The 23,296-nt window shown below is 38.6% G+C and overlaps 1 protein-coding gene across 2 annotated transcripts in view; it reads left to right on the plus strand.

The window, feature by feature from the left end:
- Positions 1-23,296, plus strand: part of LOC142599146 (rapamycin-insensitive companion of mTOR-like) — a 127,015-nt gene that overhangs the window by 93,513 nt on the left and 10,206 nt on the right. For both annotated transcript variants that reach the window (XM_075738845.1, XM_075738846.1), the window contains 12 exons: positions 3,397-3,561; positions 4,018-4,094; positions 4,206-4,284; positions 6,840-6,949; positions 7,085-7,172; positions 7,897-7,989; positions 8,956-9,062; positions 9,739-9,968; positions 10,801-11,827; positions 16,530-16,707; positions 18,003-18,087; positions 19,120-19,353. In XM_075738845.1, coding sequence (XP_075594960.1) covers positions 3,397-3,561; positions 4,018-4,094; positions 4,206-4,284; positions 6,840-6,949; positions 7,085-7,172; positions 7,897-7,989; positions 8,956-9,062; positions 9,739-9,968; positions 10,801-11,827; positions 16,530-16,707; positions 18,003-18,087; positions 19,120-19,353 — 2,473 coding nt within the window. The remainder of the gene's footprint in view (positions 1-3,396; positions 3,562-4,017; positions 4,095-4,205; positions 4,285-6,839; positions 6,950-7,084; positions 7,173-7,896; positions 7,990-8,955; positions 9,063-9,738; positions 9,969-10,800; positions 11,828-16,529; positions 16,708-18,002; positions 18,088-19,119; positions 19,354-23,296) is intronic.

Raw genomic sequence — 23,296 nt, forward strand, 5'->3', positions numbered from 1 at the left:
GTGGTTTTATAAGGGAGAAAGACCATTTCCAGTAAGGCTGCTTCTCTTCAGAAATTTTAATTCCCTCAGACATGTTTAAATGAAATATCTTATTTTTAGTATCTGTTTATTTCAAGAGCTGAAGATGCTCTTTTTCGTGGGTTAACTGAGGTTGTAGTCTCATACACCTTTTACAGCTATCCAGAGCTGTGAAGCAGGTTTGTTAGCCATTTGCTAATGAGTGTCTCAGAACAAGGAAAAGTCATTTCTGTAGTCAGCTTAGCATTAGAAGGGGAGAGTAGCTTTTTTGGGGGTGACTATATGCAACAAAAACATTTACAGAGCAATATCTTTTCAGATCAGTGAAGCAGAAGCACATCTTAATGTACTTAAAGATGTGCTTTGGTCATTCATGCTGAAGCAAATTAATGCTGCCTCAGCTGCTTTTCTGCCAGCTCATGGTAGAAACAGCAGAGTAGCCATTGTGTCCTCAAGTGCTGCAGTTCATAACTGTGGTGGGTTGACCCTGGCTGAGGGCCAGGTGCCCACCAGAGCCGCTCTATCACTCCCCTCTTTCATTAGACAGGGGAGAAAAGGTACAATGAAAGAAAACTTACGGGTCGAGATAAGGACAGGGAGAGATCATTCTCTAATTATCATCACGAGCAAAACAGACCGAACTTAGAGAGGGAATTCATCTTATTTATTACTAAGCAAAACAGAGTAGAGGAATGAGAAATAAAACCAAATCTTAAAAACACCTCCCCCCACCCCTCCCATCTTCCCGGGCTCAACTTCACTCCCGGCTTCAACCTCCGCCCCCCTCAGTGGCACAGGGGGACGGGGAGTGGGGGTTACGGTCAGTTCCTCACGCGGTGTTTCTGCCGCTTCTTCATCCTCAGGGGGAGGACTCATCGTTCCCCTGCTCCAGCATGGGGTCCCTCTCACGGGAGACAGTCCTTCACGACCTTCTCCAACGTGAGTCTCCTCCACGGGGTGCAGACCTTCAGGAGCAAACTGCTCCAGCGTGGGGTCCCCCACGGGGTCACAAGTCCTGTCAGCAAACCTGCTCTGGCATGGGCTCCTCTCTCCATGGGTCCACAGGTCCTGCCAGGAGCTTGCTCCAGCGCGGGCTTCCCACGGGGCCACAGCCTCCTTCAGGTGTCTCCACCTGCTCCAGAGTGGGGTCCTCCACGGGCTGCAGGTGGAATCGCTACACCCCCTCATCCTCCCTCCATGGGCTGCAGGGGGACAGCCTGCTTCACCATGGTCTTCACCACAGGCTGCAGGGGAATCTTGCTCCGGTGCCTGGAGCACCTCCTCCCCCTCCTTCTGCGCTGACCTTGGTGTCTGCAGATGTTCTTACATCTTCTCACTCCTCTCTCTGGCTGCAAAAGCGCTCTCTAACTGTTTTTGTCTTTCTTACATATGTTATCACAGAGGCGCTGATTGGCTTGGCCTTGGCCAGAGGCGGGTCCATCTTGGAGCCGGCTGGCATTGGCTCTATCAGACACAGGGGAAGCTTCTAGCAGCTTCTCACAGAAGCCACCCCTGTAGCCCCCCCGCTACCAAAACCTTGCCACGCAAAACCAACACAATAACCTTTTATCTTCATGGATGGCTAAGAGGTAGATTTATCCTATATCTGCTGGCATCTATGATGAGCTCTATGTAATCAGCTGAGCATAGTGACTTCTGACTTGCATCATCACTTCTATGGATCACAAAGACCTTTACTATTAAAGGTAAGAATCTTCTGACAGATATAGTACAGGGTTTTATTTATATTTTTCATGTAGTTCAGGCTTGGGGGAAAGAGGGGAATGCCTGTTTCTTCAGATATCCTCTACACTGGTTTTCCTTTCGGTAAAAACATTCCAGGATTTTGCTTCATCTTTTCCTTCTCTAAACAGAAAATAAAAATTGTGCTATTTCTGCACTAGTTATCTGGATAGATTAATTCATGTTCAGGAAGTATTTCAGGAAGTGAAGATTATTATCTTTTGTTCTCTGTATCCCATTCAGTATAGTTATAGCAGTAACAATGATTCTTTATAGACAGATTTTAACACTTGAACTACATGACACTGAATTCTAGTTTTCTGTAAGCTTAACATCTAGATCAAGTGATCATTTCAGCCTATAATTCAGCCTTTTGTTCTCATGTTTCATAAGTATGCTGCTAGTCATCTATTCCACATACAAGGCATACCACTAACAGGATGCAAGCCATTTCAAAATGGTTGTGCAGCAGGTTTGTACTTGTGGTATGTCATTCCCGCCTCCCCTCCAAAAAATAAGCCTCTGTATATTGCATAAATAGAAATGTGCATATTTCTACTTGAAGTTGAAATAATGAGACAAGGTTTTTGAAGTGAACTGTGCATATTCACATTTCCTACTCCCATTTTCTTTCAAGTCCCGCTTGCCAAGTATTTCTGGAGGGGAAAAAATAAAAACAAATCCAGAAGATATTGTTAACCTAGGTAGCGCTGTCCAACCTGGACCAATTCACCTATCTCTTAGAGTACAGATATTCACATGCATCTCCAACACAGATAATTTATACTTTTAGCATATAGAAAATTTACTTGGTTATAGCTATCATAGCCTTAAAGATGTAAGGACTGAAGATCTGAAGAAAGATTTGGGCACCTGATTTTGTCTTTTATAACTATGCTTGTCTAAGTAAAGATAACTTTCCCAGTAAGCATACATTGTCAGGGTTGTTCCATGCTTACTCCAGAACAAATTCTTGTACATTAAGCCTGTTTGCTTCTATTTTCTGTGTAATATTTATAATACAAATTATGTTAATCAGTTTGTGATATTTATTCAGCAAGTTTTGAACAGCAGTACAGGAACTGACAAGGTACTTCATTCTGCTGTCACTTAGAGAAATTTGTTGTAGTAAACTAAGTGTTGGGGAAACTGTCTTATTACAGAAAATAACATTTTTATATTTAGAAGGGTTTCTGAGAAGCTTTGAAGATCAGATACTTTGGGGAAACAATTTAAAATTTATTAAAATAAATTCCCCAGAGGTTCTAAGATTTGCTTGTAATGTTTTGAAAAATACTTTAACATACATGAAGGTATATGCAATTGCACTGGTCATTTACAAAGTATTTCTCCTGTGTATCCTGGTGAATTTCTGTGGTGCCATCACAGTGAATGACTAATTGATAAGGGCTTTCCAAGGAGACTTGCAGTGACCAGATTACTTGTGATCTCAGACTCTAATTTCCCATTTGATGATAAAATAGCTCTCAAGTAACTGTAGTTTTAATGCTTTAAGGTGTGCATTGCAGTTACCTGCTATAAAATATGGTAATTGAAATGTATTTTTTAAAGTGATAAATCATTAACTACATTAGCTATTTTCCTTCCATTCAAAAAAGTATTTTCCTTTTGCAGAGCTGCAGATTGTATGCAACAAAACACTTACGAGTATTACTGAGAGCAAATGTAGAGTTCTTCAGCAACTGGGGGATTGAGTTACTGGTGACCCAGTTACATGATAAAAATAAAACTATTTCTTCTGAGGCACTTGATATTCTAGATGAGGCATGTGAAGATAAGGTGAGCATCCTTTCCCTCTTCAACTTCTTATTGGTATGCTACTCTTTAAGCTGTTCCCTGCCCCCTTCCCCAGTAGCAAAGTAAAAGTATGCAAGAAGCTACTGATGATTTCCTTTCTTGATTGTCATTGATGGACTTCATAATAGTTTATGGACCCTTTGCTTGAAAATACTGCAGTATTAATGAGAAGAAAATGTAAACTTTTGGATTATGCTTACTTTTCAATATGAATTCAGACTATTACAGCTATTTCGATCATTATACTTTTTGTAAAAGGGATATATATTAATGACAGAAGATGCTTAAACTGGATAATATTACAATGAGGTTAGTGCTGTTTGATACTTCCTTTTATGAAAAACTTGCTGCCTTATTGCTGGCAGACTGCTGTAATTGTTGTAGTTTACAGAATTATATAGTGCTTGGATATTCTTTATGCATTTTTAATTATTTTAGGCCAATCTTCATGCCCTTATCCAAATGAAACCAGCTCTTTCTCACCTTGGAGATAAAGGTTTACTTCTACTCCTAAGGTAAATGTTGAATATGCTGTTTGACTTTAAACTGTGGAAACAATAAGTGTTGGGTTTTATTCAAATCATGTTATTTAAGTGGAGTACTGACTGTCTGATGTTACTTTACAGATTTCTGTCCATTCCAAAGGGATTTTCGTACCTAAATGAAAGAGGTTATGTTACAAAACAAATGGATAAGTGGCAAAAGGTAATACTAAGAATAAAATGTGTGTGTTCTATTGAAATTAGGAGGAGGAAGGGTGTGAATACACAGGTTTAGAAGGTCAAAGATTATTTAAAATATTGTACGTTGATATATCTGTATTGCTAATGCCAAAACATTTTTTTGCCTCGCTGACATATGATTTTGCTGAAAAAGGTTGACAGGGACTTACAGTTCCACAGCTCCTCTGTACATGCATGCTTTTGATTTACCCAGGCCTTTTATATAATTTTGATATTCAAGCAGATACTTCAGGAGTGTAATGACTTAGTGAATTTTCAAAATAGGTTGTTGTGCAAGGTCTTATCTAGAGAAGTGTGGAAAGGAATACTACTTTTCAAGATGCCTGTCACCTCTGGTTATAGAATCATAGAATCACTTAGTTTGGAAAAGACCCTTAAGATCGAGTCCAACCGTTAACCTAACACTACCAAGTCCACCACTAAACCATGTCCCTAGGCACCACATGTACACATACTTTAAATACCTCCAGGGATGCTGACTCAACCACTTCCCTGGGCAGCCTGTTCCAGGGACTGATAACCCTTTAGGTGAAGAAATTTTTCCTAATATCCAATCTAAACCTCCCCTGGCACAACTTGAGACCATTTCCTCTTGTCCTATTGCTTGCTACTTGGGAGAAAGACCAACACCCACCTGGCTACAACCTCCTTTTAGGTAGTTGTAGAGAGCAATAAGATCTCCCCTCAGCCTCCTCTTCTCCAGGCTAAACAACCCCAGTTCCCTCAGCTTCTCCTCATAAGACTTGTTCTCTAGACCCTTCACCAGCTTCATTGCCCTTCTCTGGACATGCTCCAGCACCCCAGTGTCTTTCTTGTAATGAGGGGCCCAAAACTGAACACAGTATTCAATGTGCGGCCTCACCAGTGCTGAGTACAGGGCGACAATCACTTCCCTAGTCCTGCTGGCCACACTTATTTCTGATACAAGCCAGGATGCTGTTGGCCGCCTTGGCCACCTGGGCACACTACCAGCTGTTGACCAGTACCCTCAGGTCCTTTTCTGCTGGGCAGCTTTCCAGCCACTCTTTGCCAAGCCTGTAGCATTGCCTGGGGTTGTTGTGACCCAAGTGCAGGAACCGGCACTTAGCCTTGTTGACTCTCATACAATTGGCCTCGGCCCATCGATCTAGCCTGTCCAGATCCCTCTGTAGAGCCTTCCTACTCTCAAGCAGATCAACACTCCTGCCCAACTTGGTGTTGTCTGCAAACTTACTGTGGGTGCGCTTGATCCCCTCGTCCAGACCATTGATAAAGATATTAAGCAGAACTGGCCCCAATACTGAGCCCTGGGGAACACCACTTGTGACCAGCCACCTACTGGATGTAAAGCTCCATTCACCACAACTCTTTGGGCCCTGTGATCCAGCCAGTTTTTTACCCAGCAATGATTAGAGCCATCCAAGCCATGAGCAGCCAGATTCTCCATGAGAAAGCTGTGGGAAATGGGTCAAAGGCTTTACTAAAGTCCAGGTAGAGAACATCCACAGCCTTTCCCTCATCCACTAAGAGGGTCACCTGGTCATAGAAGGAGATCATGTTAGTCAAGCAGGACCTGCCTTTCATGAACCCATGCTGACTGGGCCTGATCACCTGGTTATCCTGTACATGCCGCATAATGGCACTCAAGATGATCTGCTCCATAACCTTCCCTGGCACCGAGGTCAGACTGACAGGCCTGTAGTTCCCCGGATCCTCCTTCCAGCCCTTCTTGTAGACGAGTATCACATTTGCTAATTTCCAGTAAACTTGGCCCTCCCCAGTTAGCCAGAACTGCTGATAAATGATGGAAAGTGGCTTGGTGAGCACTTCTGCCAGGTCTCTCAGTACCCTTGGGTAGATCCCATCCGGCCCCACAGACTTGTGCGTGTATCTATCTAAGTGGTGTAGCAGGTCACTAACCATTTCCCCTTGCATTATGGGATCCTCATTCTGCTCCCCATCCCTGTCTTCCAGCTCAGGGGGTTGGGTATCCTGAGAACAAGTGGTCTTGATTGTTACTAATTAAAGTTAAATCTAGATCTCATGAAGATAGAATTAGCTTATGCTGTTAGGAAGTAAATAGGAACAGAAGACCCATTAAGAAATATGCGTCATAGTCATGACTACAATAAAACTCTTCATATGTTATTTTGTTTTTATAATTGATTATAAGTGCTTGGTCTCATTCCTGTTGGATTTTAGGCAATTTGTTTACTAACTTATGAGTTGTCACTTCTCTAGGAATACTGAAATGCGTGATGGTCTGTTGAGATTAACTGGGTTAGTCAGATGTGAAGTATTTTCTTCTTTCCTTCCTTTTTTAACAAATTCACTGAAATAATTATGAAATCAGTTGTCAACTCTACACAAACTCATTGTATGTTTGAAGTGCAGTAATTTCGGTGAGCCTCACCTTCAAATCATAAAGAAATTCAGCCTTCCTTAAAGAGCACTTCAATTGTTCCTTCCTTATAAAGTACCATACTATAAAAACATTAACCACCTAAATGTATTTTGTCAACCTTTGTCATCTTTTAGGAATATAACTTAAAGTATGTTGAATTGATTGAAGAACAACTTAATGAAGCACTTACAACTTATCGCAAACCTATTGATGGTGATAACTATGTTCGTCGGAGCAACCAAAGGTAAACTCTCCAAAAGAATCCTCTTTGTCTGAAAAAAAAAATCAAGAGTAACTCATTGCATTACATTGCAGCGTAATTTATTTTAAAAGAATATTTCAGAATTCGTGGGAAATGTATGATTTCTCTTTCTACCAGATTACAACGACCACATGTCTACCTGCCAGTTCACCTTTATGGCCAACTGGTGCACCATAAAACAGGCTGCCATTTATTGGAGTCTCAGGTGAGGATATTAACTATTTATAACTTGAAAGATTTTAAAGAGTGTTGTAACCCTTTTTAAATGTTATAAAAGTGATGGTATTTAGACAGTCTTTGCCATCTAGTCTCATATAAAATTTCTTCCTTACCACTGAAATATCAGAGAAATACCTTGCAACATTTTTCTTAAAATGGCTAGCAAAAACTTAGAATGGAAAGCAACTCACCAATAGAAATAGTTTTTTCAGTCTGTGAGTGAATTGTATATTGAAAAGTAAAACTATGCCTATCCTTTTATGCATATAAAAACATGGAGGTGAGGGAATAAAATCTTCTTTTTAATATCCTGAAGAGCTAAGAAAACAAACCCTGAGCCAATTCATAGCTGATCAAATAAATTGAAGTTTAATGTGGTTTTGCAAGATGGTGTAATGAATTTTATATAATAGTCAAAAAGTTCAAGAGAAAGCTTATATATTGTAGCATGTTAATCTGATTAATCTGTTATCTTTATAAAATCTGAATTAACTTGATGCAGTCGATGATAACATTAAAATTATCTACCTGCATTACCATTGCTGTTAATTTATGGTTATTATGCTAGAACTACCACTATTTTATTTTAGGGTACATACTTTAAATTAGCACTTTACCTTTATTAAAACTGCAAGAGAACCTGTTTTACTGAGGTCTCCTCCTTTTCATTTTCAACTGAGTATTTTTTTTCTTCTGTTTTTCTTCTTCAGAATATTGTTACAGATCTAAGTTACACTGTTCATTCCCCAATGCTGGATAAGTGGGAAGGAATTAAGCAGCTGAAAGCAGCCCTTTGGGCCTTGGTTAGTAATAGATTTACAATCTTTTTGCAGCTGTTTGAGTTCTGTTATGACTTAATTCTGAAATAACTAAGCAAAATTGTTAAAATCATTATTTAGGGTTTTTGTCATAAAATGTGTGTGAATTTCCAAGTTAGTGGAAATTACCTTAACAGATGAAAATTGGTTCACTGCACCTGTTTTGTTCTGACTCTTTTAATAGTCACTTTGTCTTTCTTTTTTTGGTGTGGGTTTTTTTGGGGGGGGGGATTGTTGTGGATTTTGTTGAGGTTTTTTTTGTTTTGTTGGGTTTTGTTTTTTAAAACCAAATAAAAATAACAGATTGCCACATGTAGTAACATTATTACTATGGAACCAGTGGTTACCACTTGCTGTGGTCTATTTTTAATATATTTACTGTGGTTTTCCAAAATTCAGTTTTTCTGGAAGAAAGTTGACTGCCACTGTTGATGCATGTGAATATATATGGTCATGACGTCCCTGGTTCTTGGGATGATGTGGGGAAAACCTAGTGTCTGTGCCTATCCAAGCTATACTTCTAAAGTTGTTTTGCCATCTCAATTGTTCGTCTGCCTCTTTCTTGTCTTCTGCAAAGTTTATTTTGGAACATTTGTCCAAGGTGACTATTACTGGAAAATATTGTAGGTATGTAATAAAATGCCTGTTTAAGAAGAATGCAAAATGATTAATTCAAGATCATACTGCTGGCTGTAGTAGAATTGGTAAAATGAGGAATATGTAGTAGTTAACTGTGACCAGTTTTAGGTATTATACATAGTGTCCTGTGTCCTTTTTTGGATTTGCATGACTAGGAAATGCCAAAAAGGGTGCTCAAATCTCTAATTGCTTTGAGAAGGATATGGCTTAGAAACTGTACCACCAACAAACAAAACTGTCGAAAGCTTTACACTGACAGTGCTGCAAATCACATCAAAATCAAAACTAATTTGACAAACTGTTTTATTCCAGGGCAATATTGGATCATCAAATTGGGGTCTTAACTTGCTTCAAGAGGAGAATGTAATTCCCGATATAATGGCACTTGCACAACATTGTGAGGTTCTCTCCGTTAGAGGGTATGTGTGTTTGATTTGTACATAAAAATTACAGATGGTAGTTCCAGTAGGTTTTCAAATAGCTTTACCTAATTTATGTGAATATAGTTTTGCCACTTACTTGGAAATCAGTTATTAAAGATTATTGATCAGTCTTGGTCCTATACAATCTCAGGATTGTTTTGCCATCTCAGGATTGTATAGGAAGTCTAAAAGAACATGCAGTAAGCAAATGAAACCTATGAAAAAAGATACATACTACTTTTTTTTCCTTTTTTAAAAATCAATTAAAATATTTGCTACTTATATCTCTGTTGGAATCAATTTATTATTCCATCATTTTTATTCAGTATCTTTTTTGAATCTTTAAAAGAAAGCATAAATAGATGGTCTTTTGTCTAATACTGCTACTGCATTAATGTTTGTCCTTTAAAAAAAAAAAGGTACTTTTCTACTTTATGTATCAGACTCTTGTAATAATTATATTTTATAATAGTGTATTGTTCTCAGGTATTGTAGTGCATTTCTTAAGCTTCCATTGATTTACAAATAAAAATCAGGAACAAAAAGCTATATGGCATTCTTGAGGTTTCTGCTGAATTGTTTTGAAATTGTTTCCTTTCAAGAGAGAAATAAGTTTAGTTAAATTAGATGCTATTATTGTTGCTCTTTTTTTCTGTATAAACATTAAATACAGAACCTGTGTCTACGCGCTTGGTCTAATAGCCAAAACTAAACAAGGATGTGACATTTTGAAGCATCATAACTGGGATGCAGTGAGACACAGTCGTAGACAGCCTTGGCCAGTGGTCCCTGATGACATGGAGCAGCTCTGCAATGAACTTTCTTCTATACCCAGCACTCTTAGCTTGAACTCTGAGTCCACCAGTTCTAGGCATAACAGTGAAAGCGAATCTACACCTTCAAGTAAGTAACAACAAAAAAAAACCCTAAGCAAACAAGCAACAACAACAACAAAATCCCAAACAAAACAGCATTTTGGTGTTCTTTCCGACTTTTTGGCAGGATGAGGTTCAGGCAAATGGTTTAAAGGTGCTATTGCAAGAAAGAAGAGTGCAAGCCAGGGGACAGTTATATGCGTTCAGGGAGATGTAATCAAGTGAGAGGGAAGAAAACAGTGTCTTAGATTTACATTTGCTGTAGAAATAAGAAATTTTAATATTATGGTAAGTTACTAGTTTTTTATGTCAAGTTATGGCAGCTTGCTATAATACCCTGCAGAAATCTCCATGCTTTAGATATAAAGATACGTTTACTTGTTTGTCCTCAAAGGAATAAAGGAATATTTAGAATATATATTCTGTGCATACACACACATATATACACAATATATATTATATATATAAAATATATATTACTGTATTTAAATTCTTGTATATTTTGTGTATCTAATACATTTTAATTTTGCTATTGATATTTGGAATTTAAATCCAGAAATATACCATATTTAGATATCATTAAAGGAGCACATCACTTGTAATCCTAGTAGCTGAATATTTGCACTGAAATAAGATAGTGTGGCTTTTCTTTTGAAGCAATGAGACCTTCAGCTCAGGTACTCCTGAAGATACTTAATTTACAATACTAAGTTCTGCAGAAAAGATGTTGAATTAAAATTCAACAAAAAAACCACGTAGTCTCCCATTTTAGCTTTTATAGAATTGCTTACTTTTTCGCAACATAGTTTATATGCTTTGAAGAAATGTCCATTTTCAGTGACAAAGTCTCATAATTTCAGGTATGTTCATCATGGAGGATGACCGTTTTGGTAGTACTTCCACTAGTACATTCTTCCTAGATATTACTGAAGATGCAGAACAAATATTTTATGACAGACCTGGACCTTCGAAGGATAAAGACCGTAGTCCCTTTCCTTTTTTTTCTTCTAGCAGACTTGTGAAAAATCGCATCCTAAACTCTCTTACTCTACCTAATAAAAAACATAGAAGTAGCTGTGATCCAAAAGGAGGAAGGCTGACATCTGACAGTAAATCAGGCCTGAGGCGAATTCGTACTGTAACAGAACCTTCCAGTAGCATAGACTTTCCTGCTGGGGAAGAATTCAACCCTGTTTTCAGAGTTCCTAAAATCCAGACTTTACGATTAGAAACTTCTTTTGTCAGAAGTAAGCTCATGGAAGATACTGATTGTACCCCAAGTATTGGAGAAAATGATCTGAAGCTGCCAAAAGGTCTTGGAAATGAAATTCACCAGGAAAACACGAGCAGAGAAAGGCTAATAGGAGATGGTACTACACAAACGCAATTCAAGAGTCGTAGTTTAAGTTTTAATACAGATACCACAACAAGTGGCATAAGTTCAATGAGCTCTAGTCCTTCAAGGGAGACTGTAGGTGCGGACGCTACAAATGTAGATACTGACTGTGGAAGTTCAAGTACTGTGGTAAGCACAAAAACAGTTAAACCAAGTCACTGTTCAACATCGCAGTCTAATCACCTGCCACTCTCAAAATCCAACTCTGTATCCTTGGTACTGCCAGGGTCTTCTCATACACTTCCCCGAAGAGCCCAGTCTCTTAAGGCTCCTTCTCTTGCTACAATAAAAAGTCTTGCTGACTATAACTTTAGCTACACAAGTTCTCGAGATGCCTTTGGCTATGCCACACTAAAACGCTTACAACAGCAGAGAATGCATCCTTCACTGTCTCACTCAGAAGCCCTAGCATCTCCAGCAAAGGACGTGCTGTTTACTGACACTATTACCATGAAGTCTGGCAGCCTGGATTCTCGGCTGACCCCAAACCGGTAAGAGATTATTATGTGCTTGTTTCTTTCTTCAAAGCTGTAAGAACAATTAAATAAGAAAAGTATCTTTCTAATATTTTTTTCCAACTTCATCTAAAAGTGACAGTTGTTGCAGGATGATTCATAACTTTGCTGAAAGCAGTACCAATATTAGGAGAATAATAGACTAATGAGAATTCTGAATGTTGTAAGTGCTGTCAGAGAAGCCTAGCTTTAATAGCTGTCCTCAATCCCTTTAATGCTGTTAGTGATGAAGGAATATGTTTCCTTTTATCACATTTGCTTCCATAACTTTTTTTAATATTTCAATGCAATTGCACTGCTAACATTACTAAAGTTGCAATCACACAAAATTGCTTATGCAATCAGAGCTGTATTTCAGAAGGTAATTTTTTCAGTGTCACTTAGTGAGATTTTCGGACAGGGACTCCTGCCAATATGCTATATTCGTGTTCACTGTGGCACTGAGGCCAGTGGCGAGACAGTGGTACAACTGATATGAATGTGAATTTGGCTTCTTAGCTACAACAGAGCAAAGCTTTTACTCATAGGATTTATTTTTAGATTGCCGTGTCACCTCTTAATTTTTGAATAGTATTAGCTCTTCTGAAGACTAATTGCATAGTTATATAAGATATCTAACTCATGACACTGACAGTGTTCCCAGCAGCTACAGTCAGTGCTTAACAACTTTCTCGTAAAAGTTGTTCTACTTCCCAAACATTTCCTTTCAAATCAGCTTTTAGCTAGTGGATTGGATTTTCAGATTACTATTGAAAGGGAAAAGACACTTTTTATCTCTGTTTTTACCTAAATATCCTGTCTCACATGAGAGAAAGGGGAGAAGTTACCAGCCATTAGTCACTTCCTTACTGCACAGAAGAGTGGTCCCTGAATTTCAGTCCACATACCCAGCTGAGTGTCTATAGTGCCTGTTTATTATTACTAGTTTCCTTCCTGATTAAGAGCAACATTTTTTTTTTTTATATTTTCACATGATTAACTCATGGCAGTCCAGTGAAGTTCCCACTGACTGGAAAAGGGGAAACATAACCCCCATTTTTAAAAAGGGAAAAAAGGAGGACCTGGGGAACTATAGACCAGTCAGTCTCACCTCTGTGCCTGGCAAGATCATGGAGCAGACCCTCCTGGAGACTATGGTCAGGCACATGGAAGATAAGGAGGTGATTGGTGACAGCCAACACGGCTTCACTAAGGGCAAATCATGCCTGACACATTTGGTGGCCTTCTGTGATGGAGTTACAGCATTGGTGGATAAGGGAAGAATGACTGATGTCATCTACCTGGGCTTGTGCAAAGCATTTGACGCTGTCCCGCATGATATCCTTGTCTCTAAAATGGAGAGACATGGATTCGATGGATGGACCACTCGGTGGATAAGGAATTGGCTGGATGGTCGCACTCAGAGAGTTGTGGTCAACGGCTCGATGTCCAAGTGGAGAATGGTGACGAGTGGTGTTCCTCAGGGGTCGGTACTGGGACTGGCACTGTTCAACATCTTTGTCGGCGACATGGACAGTGGGATCGAGTGCACCCTCAGCAAGTTTGCCGACGACACCAAGCTGTGCGGTGGGGTCGACACACTGGAGGGAAGGGATGCTATCCAGAGGGACCTGGACAGGCTGGAGAGGTGGGCCCATGCGAACCTCATGAAGTTCAACAAGGCCAAGTGCAAGGTCCTGCACATGGGTCAGGGCAATCTATCTCAAGCACAGCTACAGGCTGGGTGAGGAATGGATTGAAAGCAGCCCTGAGGAGAAGGACTTAGGGGTGTTGATTGACGAAAAGTTCAACATGAGCCAGCAATGCACACTTGCAGCCCAGAAAGCCAACCGTGTCCTGGGCTGCATCAAAAGAGGCGTGACCAGCAGGTCGAGGGAGGTGATCCTGCCCCTCTACTCTGCTCTTGTGAGACCCCACCTGGAGTACTGCGTCCAGCTCTGGGGGCCCCAGTACAGGAGAGAGACATGGAGGTGTTGGAGCGAGTCCAGAGGAGGGCCACGAAGCTGATCAGAGGGCTGGAGCACCTCTCCTATGAGGACAGGCTGAGAGAGTTGGGATTGTTCAGCCTGGAGAAGAGAAGGCTCCGGGGAGATCTAATTGCAGCCTTCCAGTACCTGAAGGGGGCCTAACAGGAAAGATGGTGAGGGACTGTTTATCAGGGAGTGTAGTGACAGGACAATGGGTAATGGGTTTAAGCTGAAGGAGGGTCGATTTAGATTAGATGTTAGAAAGAAATTCTTTACTGTGAGGGTGGTGAGGCACTGGAACAGGTTGCCCAGAGAGGTTGTGGAGGCCCCCTTCCTGGAAGTGTTTAAGGCCAGGTTGGATGAGGCTTTGGGCAACGTGGTCTAGTGGAGGGTGTCCCTGCCCGCAGCAGGGGGGGTTGGAACTAGATGATCTTTGAGGTCCCTTCCAACCCAAACCATTCTATGATTCTGAAAAGATGCCATAAAAGATAAGTTTTGTTCCCTTTGTTCTATTAATTTAGAACTAGACTGAGTGTCCTGATAAATTAAGGATGATTCAGTAGTTAAGCTGCACCATCCTGGAAATCAGAAGTGCTGCCTTGCTTTGTCACTGGCTTCCTGTGCTGATGCAGAAACAAATCAGTGTCACTTCAGTGGCAGTACAGATTCTGTTGTGGCTCTAGTCATGCTGTACTGTTCCTTGCAGTCATGCCCTTGATATGCAAAGCAGCCTTGCTACAGTGGAATTTCATCCTGAGACTCAACATGCAGTGTAATATTAACCATCTTCCTTGTGCTTAGCTGTTCATGATCTCTTGTATCAGTGGTTAGGTGCAAGGATTTGAGCTGACCTGTTTAACGTTGAACTGAAATGACTGGAGTGCTCTTATTCTGAGAAGGTTAAAAAATTGCAGATGTACATATTAAAAAAGATTGTCAGATTGTCTTGGTTACTGACATAATTCATTGGAAAGACTATGATTTAACTAGTATATGTATTTTTCTTACCAGTTATAACTGAGTGTCTCCACTGAATACTTGTGGCCTTTTTAATTTCAGAGTATGTTACTACTTCCAGCTAAATATTGTCTTTAACTGCTGTTTAAGTAATAAATTGGAAAGAAATATTCTGTCCTTTTTTGTTTTCTAAGGCCATTCTTCTGTCTGTCTTCAGAAAATTTTCTTTGATTCATGCGTCATTCACAAATTCAGGTGTTCATAGCAAGTAGCAGCTATAAATTGACTTCAGTGATGTTTCTAGTTGTTCCATTCATTCAAAAGATTGAAAAGCTTATTTCTTTGCACAAATTACTTTGTGAGGCTAAATTTTCCATCTCTGTCTTTAAAGACCAACCAAACACGTTAAGATGTATGTCTCAAATCCTGACCGTAGCTCTCACCCCTATCACGTGCAGACATGATTTCATGAAAACTTGTCAGTGTTTATCACTACTAATGATATATCTGTTAGCTTTTCCAAGAGAAGCAGGGACAAATGTTTAGAATTAATACGTGTATATATATATTGAGAGTAATTATAGAACGCTTTATTAGGAAATAACTAATGCAATTGGTAACTTTGGGTTTTGATGTACAGCTTGAGTTTTATTGCAAGTCTACTGCTACTGTAATTAGCATTGGTCAGAATTAGTAGTGAGAAAACTGTTGATGTCCTATAATCTGTGTTCTGCACATTCCTATCGCATAATAATATCTCGAGCAACACATAGTCAAACCATAATAAATTATTTTTATTTTGGTATAAATCTGTTAAGCTGTTATGGATGAGAAGACATTTTAATTGTCCATCTAAAAAAAGGATTAAAAAATTATTTCTAAGGCAGAAAGTCCAGCTCAAGAAATAAAATGTTCACTATACTTACCTTCCAATGTATAATAATTTGCAGTAATATAATAAAAATTTACTGTTCCTAAGGAGTGTCTCTTTTTACTAGGAAGCTTTAATCCACTGCATAGACCATCTACTTAGGTTGATTAGCAGAAAGCATTCATAGGTTATCTTCAATGAGAAGTAAAATGAGAGATAGCCAAATGAGAGATTTCCATCATCAGGACTCTGATCAGCACTGAGGACTTGTTCTCTAGCCTCCTTTCTCCTATGTCCTTTCCCAACCTATTTCTTTGTTCCTCAGGTTGCTTGTCACAGTCAGCTCTGCTCACTGCACAGGTTCAAGTTTGTTCTTTGTTCATGTTGAGCAAATTCTTCCATGCTTGGGTGACCCAGTGGGTGGCTCCTTTAGAATACAGGAAAAAAATGTTTCTTGCTCACATCTCTGGTACCTAGCAGGCTCAAGCTCTGCATTAGGAGTTTAAAAGCCTACATCTTTACTGACTGTGTCTGGTCTGTAAATCTTTGAAGCTTGGTAAGTTGGAGAAAATTTGTGGTTTTACAGGGGTGGCAACCCCTTAAGCAGAAGCTCTATCCTGCAATCTTTCAAGTCCCTGTTCCAGGACTTTCAAAAAAAAAAAAAAATATCACAAATTTTTACCTGAGGAACTGCCAAACCATGCAATATAACATGAGATAGAACAAAAGCAATAAGCCTATAGCTGTAATTTGACAGAGTAACAAGCTCTGGGTTCTACAATGGGAAGATGAGGATAGTCTTTGTGTCAGTAGTCCTCCTTACTTGTAATGTGTCAGAATGAGAGATTTACCAAGATTGTGATTTATTATATCAATGTTACAGGTTCATGAAAGCTTTAAGTTATGCTTCATTAGATAAAGAAGATTTATTAAGTCCTATTAACCAAAACACACTTCAGCGTTCCTCCTCTGTTCGCTCCATGGTTTCTAATGCTACATATGGTAGCTCTGATGATTACATTGGCCTTGCTCTCCCAGTGGATATTAACGAAATATTTCAGGTATGTATGCAATAACTACCTTCCAGTATGAAAATGCAAATGAATCCATTAAGTTAACTCTTGCATTATCATCAGAATAGATTAGATCTACAGAAATGAGGAAAACAGGATGTGATACTTTCAAGGAATGCGTTTTGGAGAACGAGTTACATTTCTAACCTTGTTTACAGAATGGTGCTAGTCTGTTTTGTATTATTAGGCAAATAATGACACAGACTAGGTTAGAAGTGTTTTAAACAGGGTAACATAAATATGCTGTCATAAGACTTAGCTGACAGCTAGCTTTTATACTAAAATGAACGTAGTTTGTGGACATTTGTTAATATCTCTTTAGCCAACTAATTGATATGTTCATTGATCAACCATAAATGATGTGCATAATCCCACAGTAAACTTCCTGCTACCGTGATTTCTGCTACCATGATCTTGATTTAATATTATTTTATTTGTATATCATCATAGCATTAAATTATATTGTCTTTACTTAACCTCACAGATACATTTCTTTCAGTTAAAACAGATTGTCTTAAGTGTCTTATCAATTGCCTTCCTCTCTCTACTTAGTTAAGCCACATTTCCATCTAACAAACTGATGCATCATAATGTTTAATATTCTGTTACCTAATTATCAAAACCAGAACATGGTCTATGTCACAGGTAAATTAGTGGCTTCCTTATCTTTAGTTTATTTAGTCTTTGCCTTTCAAACCTAAATTCCTTTCTTACTAATCTCAAAAAAATTATTAAAGCTAGAGCAAAGGCAAGATTCTCCATCATACCTGCTTCTATTTCCCCGTTATGAAATTACTATTTTATTTCTCTCTCTTCCACACTCTTTATGGCATGTTTATGTTGCCTCACTTGTTTTCTCTCAACTCTTTTTGTAGAGTTGAGACACATCTTGACTCTGCAACATCTTACAGGCAACATTTTAGATGTCCTGAGTGGTTTTGCTCTACTTTCCCAAGGTCTCCAGTGTTGTAGAGTGTTTGTAGACAGATCATTAATAGCCACTTCTGAGTCACTGGTTTCCTTACAGCCTGTCACCACTATGTTTTACCATTTACTGACTGTTCATAAGCCTTGCTTAATAAATGTTCATTCACAGATGTATATTTTTCTCATTGGCTTTTCTTTACTACTCAGGAGCACATTCTTAATTTCTTCCTCCAATTAGATCTTTTTCCTGAAGTAAAAAATTGACAACACTTTATTTCCTCATAAAAAATATCTATTTTTCCTTTGTTATATAATCATCACCTGTGCTAATTTTAACTTTTACTTGAATATTCCAGGTAAAGGAAACTCCATATTTCCAGAAGAAAACCACACCTCCATTTGATGACCATGGAGCTAGGGTCTTTGCACCTGATGCAGGAGGTATTGGTTTTGTTCTTCTTCTGTACCTTTCTGTTGTTTGTACATTGGGTGGGGTGTTGGGTTTTATTTGTTGATTTGTCTTTACAGAAAAGCTTATTTTTAGCTTTTAATTTTTGCGAGCTGTGTTCTAGATTCAGGATAGCGGGCTAAGTTGTCCCTGTTTTATGTAGTTCAAGATAATGTGGTGTTGCTTCAAAGCTTGATCCAGCTCTAATAAACTAAGAAGGAAAGTCTACATATTTTTGATATGAGCTAAAGTTAATTGAAGACTGGTAGGGATACTGCATTAAAGAAAGTAACAAAATTTAAGCTAAAATATGTATGCTATATATATAGGGCTGTTATATTTTTACTCCCCTTTGATTACACGTAAACTTACAGGAACCAATAAAGGTGTTAGATGTGTATTTCAGAAAGTAAATTTTGTCTTTCTGTGATATTTCTGTGACAGTTGAGCAGCAGAGGTGATGGAACATGGTACAAGAAAATTGCAAGTGCTCTGTAATGCCTGGCTTGTTCTGGAATGCGCTTTCTTTTTACTCCAGAGTAGTCAGAAATCTATAGGGCATTAATATGTATCTTTTTAGGACAACTGAAAAAGAAACATTGGTACTGATCCTAAAGTAGTATAGGATAGCTGTTGTCTTGCTTCTTAGTTAATTGGAACTTATTACGAGCACTTTGAACATCCAAATAGACACATCTTACTGATTTTTTTTTTTCTTTTGTGTTGTTAATGTAATATAAAGATGACTTTCCTGAAAGTGTGTTTATGTAGTTTACTAAGCTTCAGTGTAAAGTAACACCTGTTCAAAATTGTATTTGTTGGTATTTTCCACCCAGGGAAGAACATGATACTAAAGTGTCTTTGACTTGTTTCTGCATTATTGAGTCTAGTTTCATCCTAGATCTTCACACACACACACCCCTCCCAGCCTTAAAAGGCTTAAAAGTGGAAATTTAATTGAAATAATGTTCTATTAACTGTTGGTTGTGTGGGGTTTTTTCTGATGTCTAATTGCTTATTTACAGGTCTTCCATCAGGTACAAGTGATGTTGTCAAAAGTCCTTTTCAGATGCTCCGACAGCAGATCAGTCTCACAGAAATAATGAATACTGGCCGTTCAGATGCCTCTCAGTTTTTAGAAAATATAGAGGATACAGGGCTACAGGAGCACACAGATGAGAACTGCCTTTACTGTGTCTGCATTCAAATACTGGGTTATCAGCCTAACAACAAAGTGAACTCTTCATATAGTCATACAGGTTAGTGTTCCTTGTGGGAAAGTGTGATAAAACTAAATTAAAATATTGAATTTTGTTCATCTTTAAAATTGATGAATCTGTAAAGCTTTTTTGTTGTGGTTTTGTTTTGGTTTTTTTCTTACTATTGACCTTGATATTAATTCTCCTTAATAAGTTCACTATGTAACCAATGGTATTTCAATGGTCACTTCTATCTTTTCTGTGTCTAGTGGTGTTAGTAGTTAAATATTTCTAAAAGCTTATCAAAATATAAAATTCAAAACCTTATTAAGTATTTACAAATCGATGTCCTGAAAACTGAAGTTTGTGGTCAAACTAATGAAAAGTCTGACTTTAAAGCAAGTCTGTACCATAAAACAAAACAAAGGAAATCTAATTGAGGAGTCTGTTGAAGTTGAGCTGTAACTTCTTGGATATAATCTTCTTTATTCATATTTTGAGATTCAGATCAGATTCCGAATTATTTTCTTCCTAACCTCCTCTGCAGGGCTTGCAGTTACATGCCTTTTTACAATGTCTATAATACAAAGATAATCCTGTAATGGAAATTCCAATTTCTGCTTAGTAGGAATCCTTACCGTTCGGGTAGTAACACACAAAGAGTACTGTTGGCAAGGGGGGTGATACACAAAATGTGAGGAATGGCCGAGAGAGCTGAGTTTGAGCTCAAGTTCAGTATCAAAGAGATGGCAAATAAAATCCCAATTGTAGTCTTCAATTAGCATGAGGGGATTACAGGTGAGGCAGAGCCAGGCTCTTGTCAGAGGCACGCAGCCGAAGGACAGGAGACCATGGACATGTGCTGTAGGAATGGAAATTCTAGTTAAACATAAGGGGAAAAACTCTTTGTGGTATAATTTGATGTTTTTCTGTGGTTCTGTTAACTGTGCAACAATTAAAAGCTTGGATTTTACATTCATCTCTTTATGTTAAAGAAAAATTCTACCAGACATGAGTTACCCTAGGTATGCTTTATTGCAGCGCTGGATGCACGGGGGAAATAGCTCCACCAAACGTGCATGCCAGGTGATCACCAACATACAGGTTATATAGAATCAAAATATACATATTCATTATTTTTCCGAGAAAAGGCAGTCCTATGATAATCATTTCTTGGAATCCATTTCCATATTCTCCTCCCCATCACGCATGCTCAGTGATTTGAGTTGGTGGTCCTCAGGGGTCTCTGGTGGTCGTCAGTGGTCTTGCACCCGTGTCCGCTGGATGACCCTCTTCTTGCAGGCATGCGCAGTACCCTTGCTGTGGATACACTTGTCCATTACAACTTACTTCATAAGATTAATATTCCCGGGCCTATTGTCCGGTTGGGTAGGGACTGTACAAGGAACATAGCAGCATTGTACATTGCCATGGTCAGTTAGCTATTACCTTGATTACAAACCCCTTTCCCACGATTATAGGCTTTAAAACAGTTCTAGGCCTTAAGCAGCTTTCTAGTTAATATAAGTTTTCTTATCGCTAAGCTTCTATATTTTTACAATTCCCTCCTTTTGTTTTCATTGCATCCCTGCAATTATTTATATCTCCAAGCTCCTTGTAATTTTGCTACTATACTAGAAAAACAGGTTGTGCAACATTGAAAAATCACTATTATACATACAATCCCTATGATCACTAAGGCTGCTACAGCAAGCGCCTTTTTGAGCCACACAGATAAATCAGGAGCCCAGGAAGTCAACCACGACACAGTATCAGTAAAACCCCAAGATGTATCGTCTTTTTGTACTTGTCGCATTTGAGAACTAATCTCCCAGATTTTATGTACGTCAGTCAATAATTCCCCGGAATGATCTACGTATATGCAACAACTCACATTTAGCATTGTACAAACTCCACCTTGTGATGCTAACATCATATCTAAGGCCATACGATTTTGTAGGGTAATTTTTGAGAGTTCTGCAATTTCAATTTGCAAGGTTGTTAACCCATGAGCAGTATAATTTGCCAATTTTTCAGTTTCCCCCGATATGTTTAAAATCGCTTTTTCCAGTTCACTCACGCCTAAAGATGGTATGAACCATCGGAGAAAAGAGTGAAATCCTGAGGGTTTTTCTATTAGTGGGTTATTGGTCCTTTTAACACGAGTTAAAAAGGTGCAATGCCAGATTGGAACATTTATAGTTTTAGGGAGAATTTGTAAATCCACAGTTACCAGTCCTAGAGTGCAAATTCCTCCCCAGCGTGGTGGGAGTACTTTATAAGCTTTGTCACCACATAACCAGAATAGTCCTAGTGCCTTTGGTCCCCTCCAAGCCCAGCTCAAGCGAGATTTAATATGATTAGTTGTGTTGCATTTAGTCCAATTTCCCACAAAAGTGTGATTAAGACAAAACTGCCAAGTCCAGTTCTCTGGGGGGGGTAACATCTCTCTACACAGAGGATGTTATGATATTCGTCTAAAGGAGGAATTCTGATGGTTAATATTTGCTCCTCATATTTAGTCGTTATAGAGGTATTTCTCCAAAACTTTTCCCAAACTGAATCCTTCGGAACTGGAATACCAATTAATTCAAACCCTCGACCTACAGATTTTGGTAAAGATGCACAAAGCCAACATTCAGTATAATTCAAATTCTTCGCAAAGGACTTCATTAAGGAAACGTGAGTGTTATTTAACCAAAAAGTTTCCTCTTCATTTCCAACTAAACTTCGTTTACTTAATCTAGATTTGGTCATTATTTTGTCAGTATTAGAAATGCCAGTTTGAAAACCCCAGGGAAATTCATAATCATGTGCTACCGGAAAATTCCTAAACCCATCTTTGATAATGTAATACATTACAAAAAAGAATGGACTCGTCAGATTCAAATTGATACAACACCAATCATTGTGTTTACCCTCTGTCATTACCCATAAGTGATGGTTGACACACCAGGTTCCTGTTCCTGTTTGTGGCTCATATATATATGTGTGATATGGATGCATATTCCATGTATAACTTCTTGATGATTCCGTTCCATTCTCAGGATCTCCCATCACAAATCCAACACAAAATTCTAGAAAAACATTAGGATTAAAAAAAGGATTCCATACAATCTCAGTATTTCTACCCGCTACAATATTTTCCCCTTTTGCATTCTTAGTTCCCCAAACTTTACAAAAGGTTTGCTCCCAGAGACTAGTATTACTATATTGTATTATGGTTCCTTTTGTAATTGCATCTCGGTATCGCAGGATGAACTTTGTCCACAAGGTATCAGGCTTACTCAAGAGAAAACAAATCAGCAAATACAGCAGTGCGTTGATTTTCATTCTGTCGCGGAATCTTTAAGCACATGTGAGTGATGGATCCACGTCTCTTTTCCTTGTACCTTGACAGCATAAAACGAGGTTAATAACACCATGTAAGGTCCTTCCCATTTGGGCTCAAATCTATTTTTCCGTTTAAAATTCTTTATATACACTTTATCCCCTGGTTGAATATTGTGTACCTGAATTTCAGGTGTTATCCCTTGATACCAATAAGCATGATTTCGTAATTGCATAAAAGAATTTTGCAAATACAATAAATACTGAGTTACCTGTTCATCTCCATCCAAAAGGCTTGTTTTTGCTGGAATATAAGTTCCAGGTACTGCTAAAATTCTCCCAAATAAAACTTCTGCTGGAGATACACCTACTGGTTGCCTCAGTGTGTTTCTAATGTCCCAAAGTACTAAATTTAATGCTTCTGGCCACTTCAAGCCAGTTTGTTTACAAGTCTTAACTAATTTGTCTTTGATCGTCCTATTCATCCTTTCTACTTGTCCTGACGATTGTGGATGATAAGGTGTGTGCAATTGCATCTTGATATTTAATGAATGATAAATTTGCACTAAAATTGCGGCAGAGAAATGTGCTCCCCTGTCGGAGTCAATTATTTCAGGAACTCCATACCTAGGTATTATCTCTTTTAACAGAGCTTTAACCACTGTTTTTGAGT

Source organism: Balearica regulorum, chromosome W (genome assembly GCF_011004875.1).
Source record: "Balearica regulorum gibbericeps isolate bBalReg1 chromosome W, bBalReg1.pri, whole genome shotgun sequence".
Classification (NCBI taxonomy): domain Eukaryota; kingdom Metazoa; phylum Chordata; class Aves; order Gruiformes; family Gruidae; genus Balearica; species Balearica regulorum.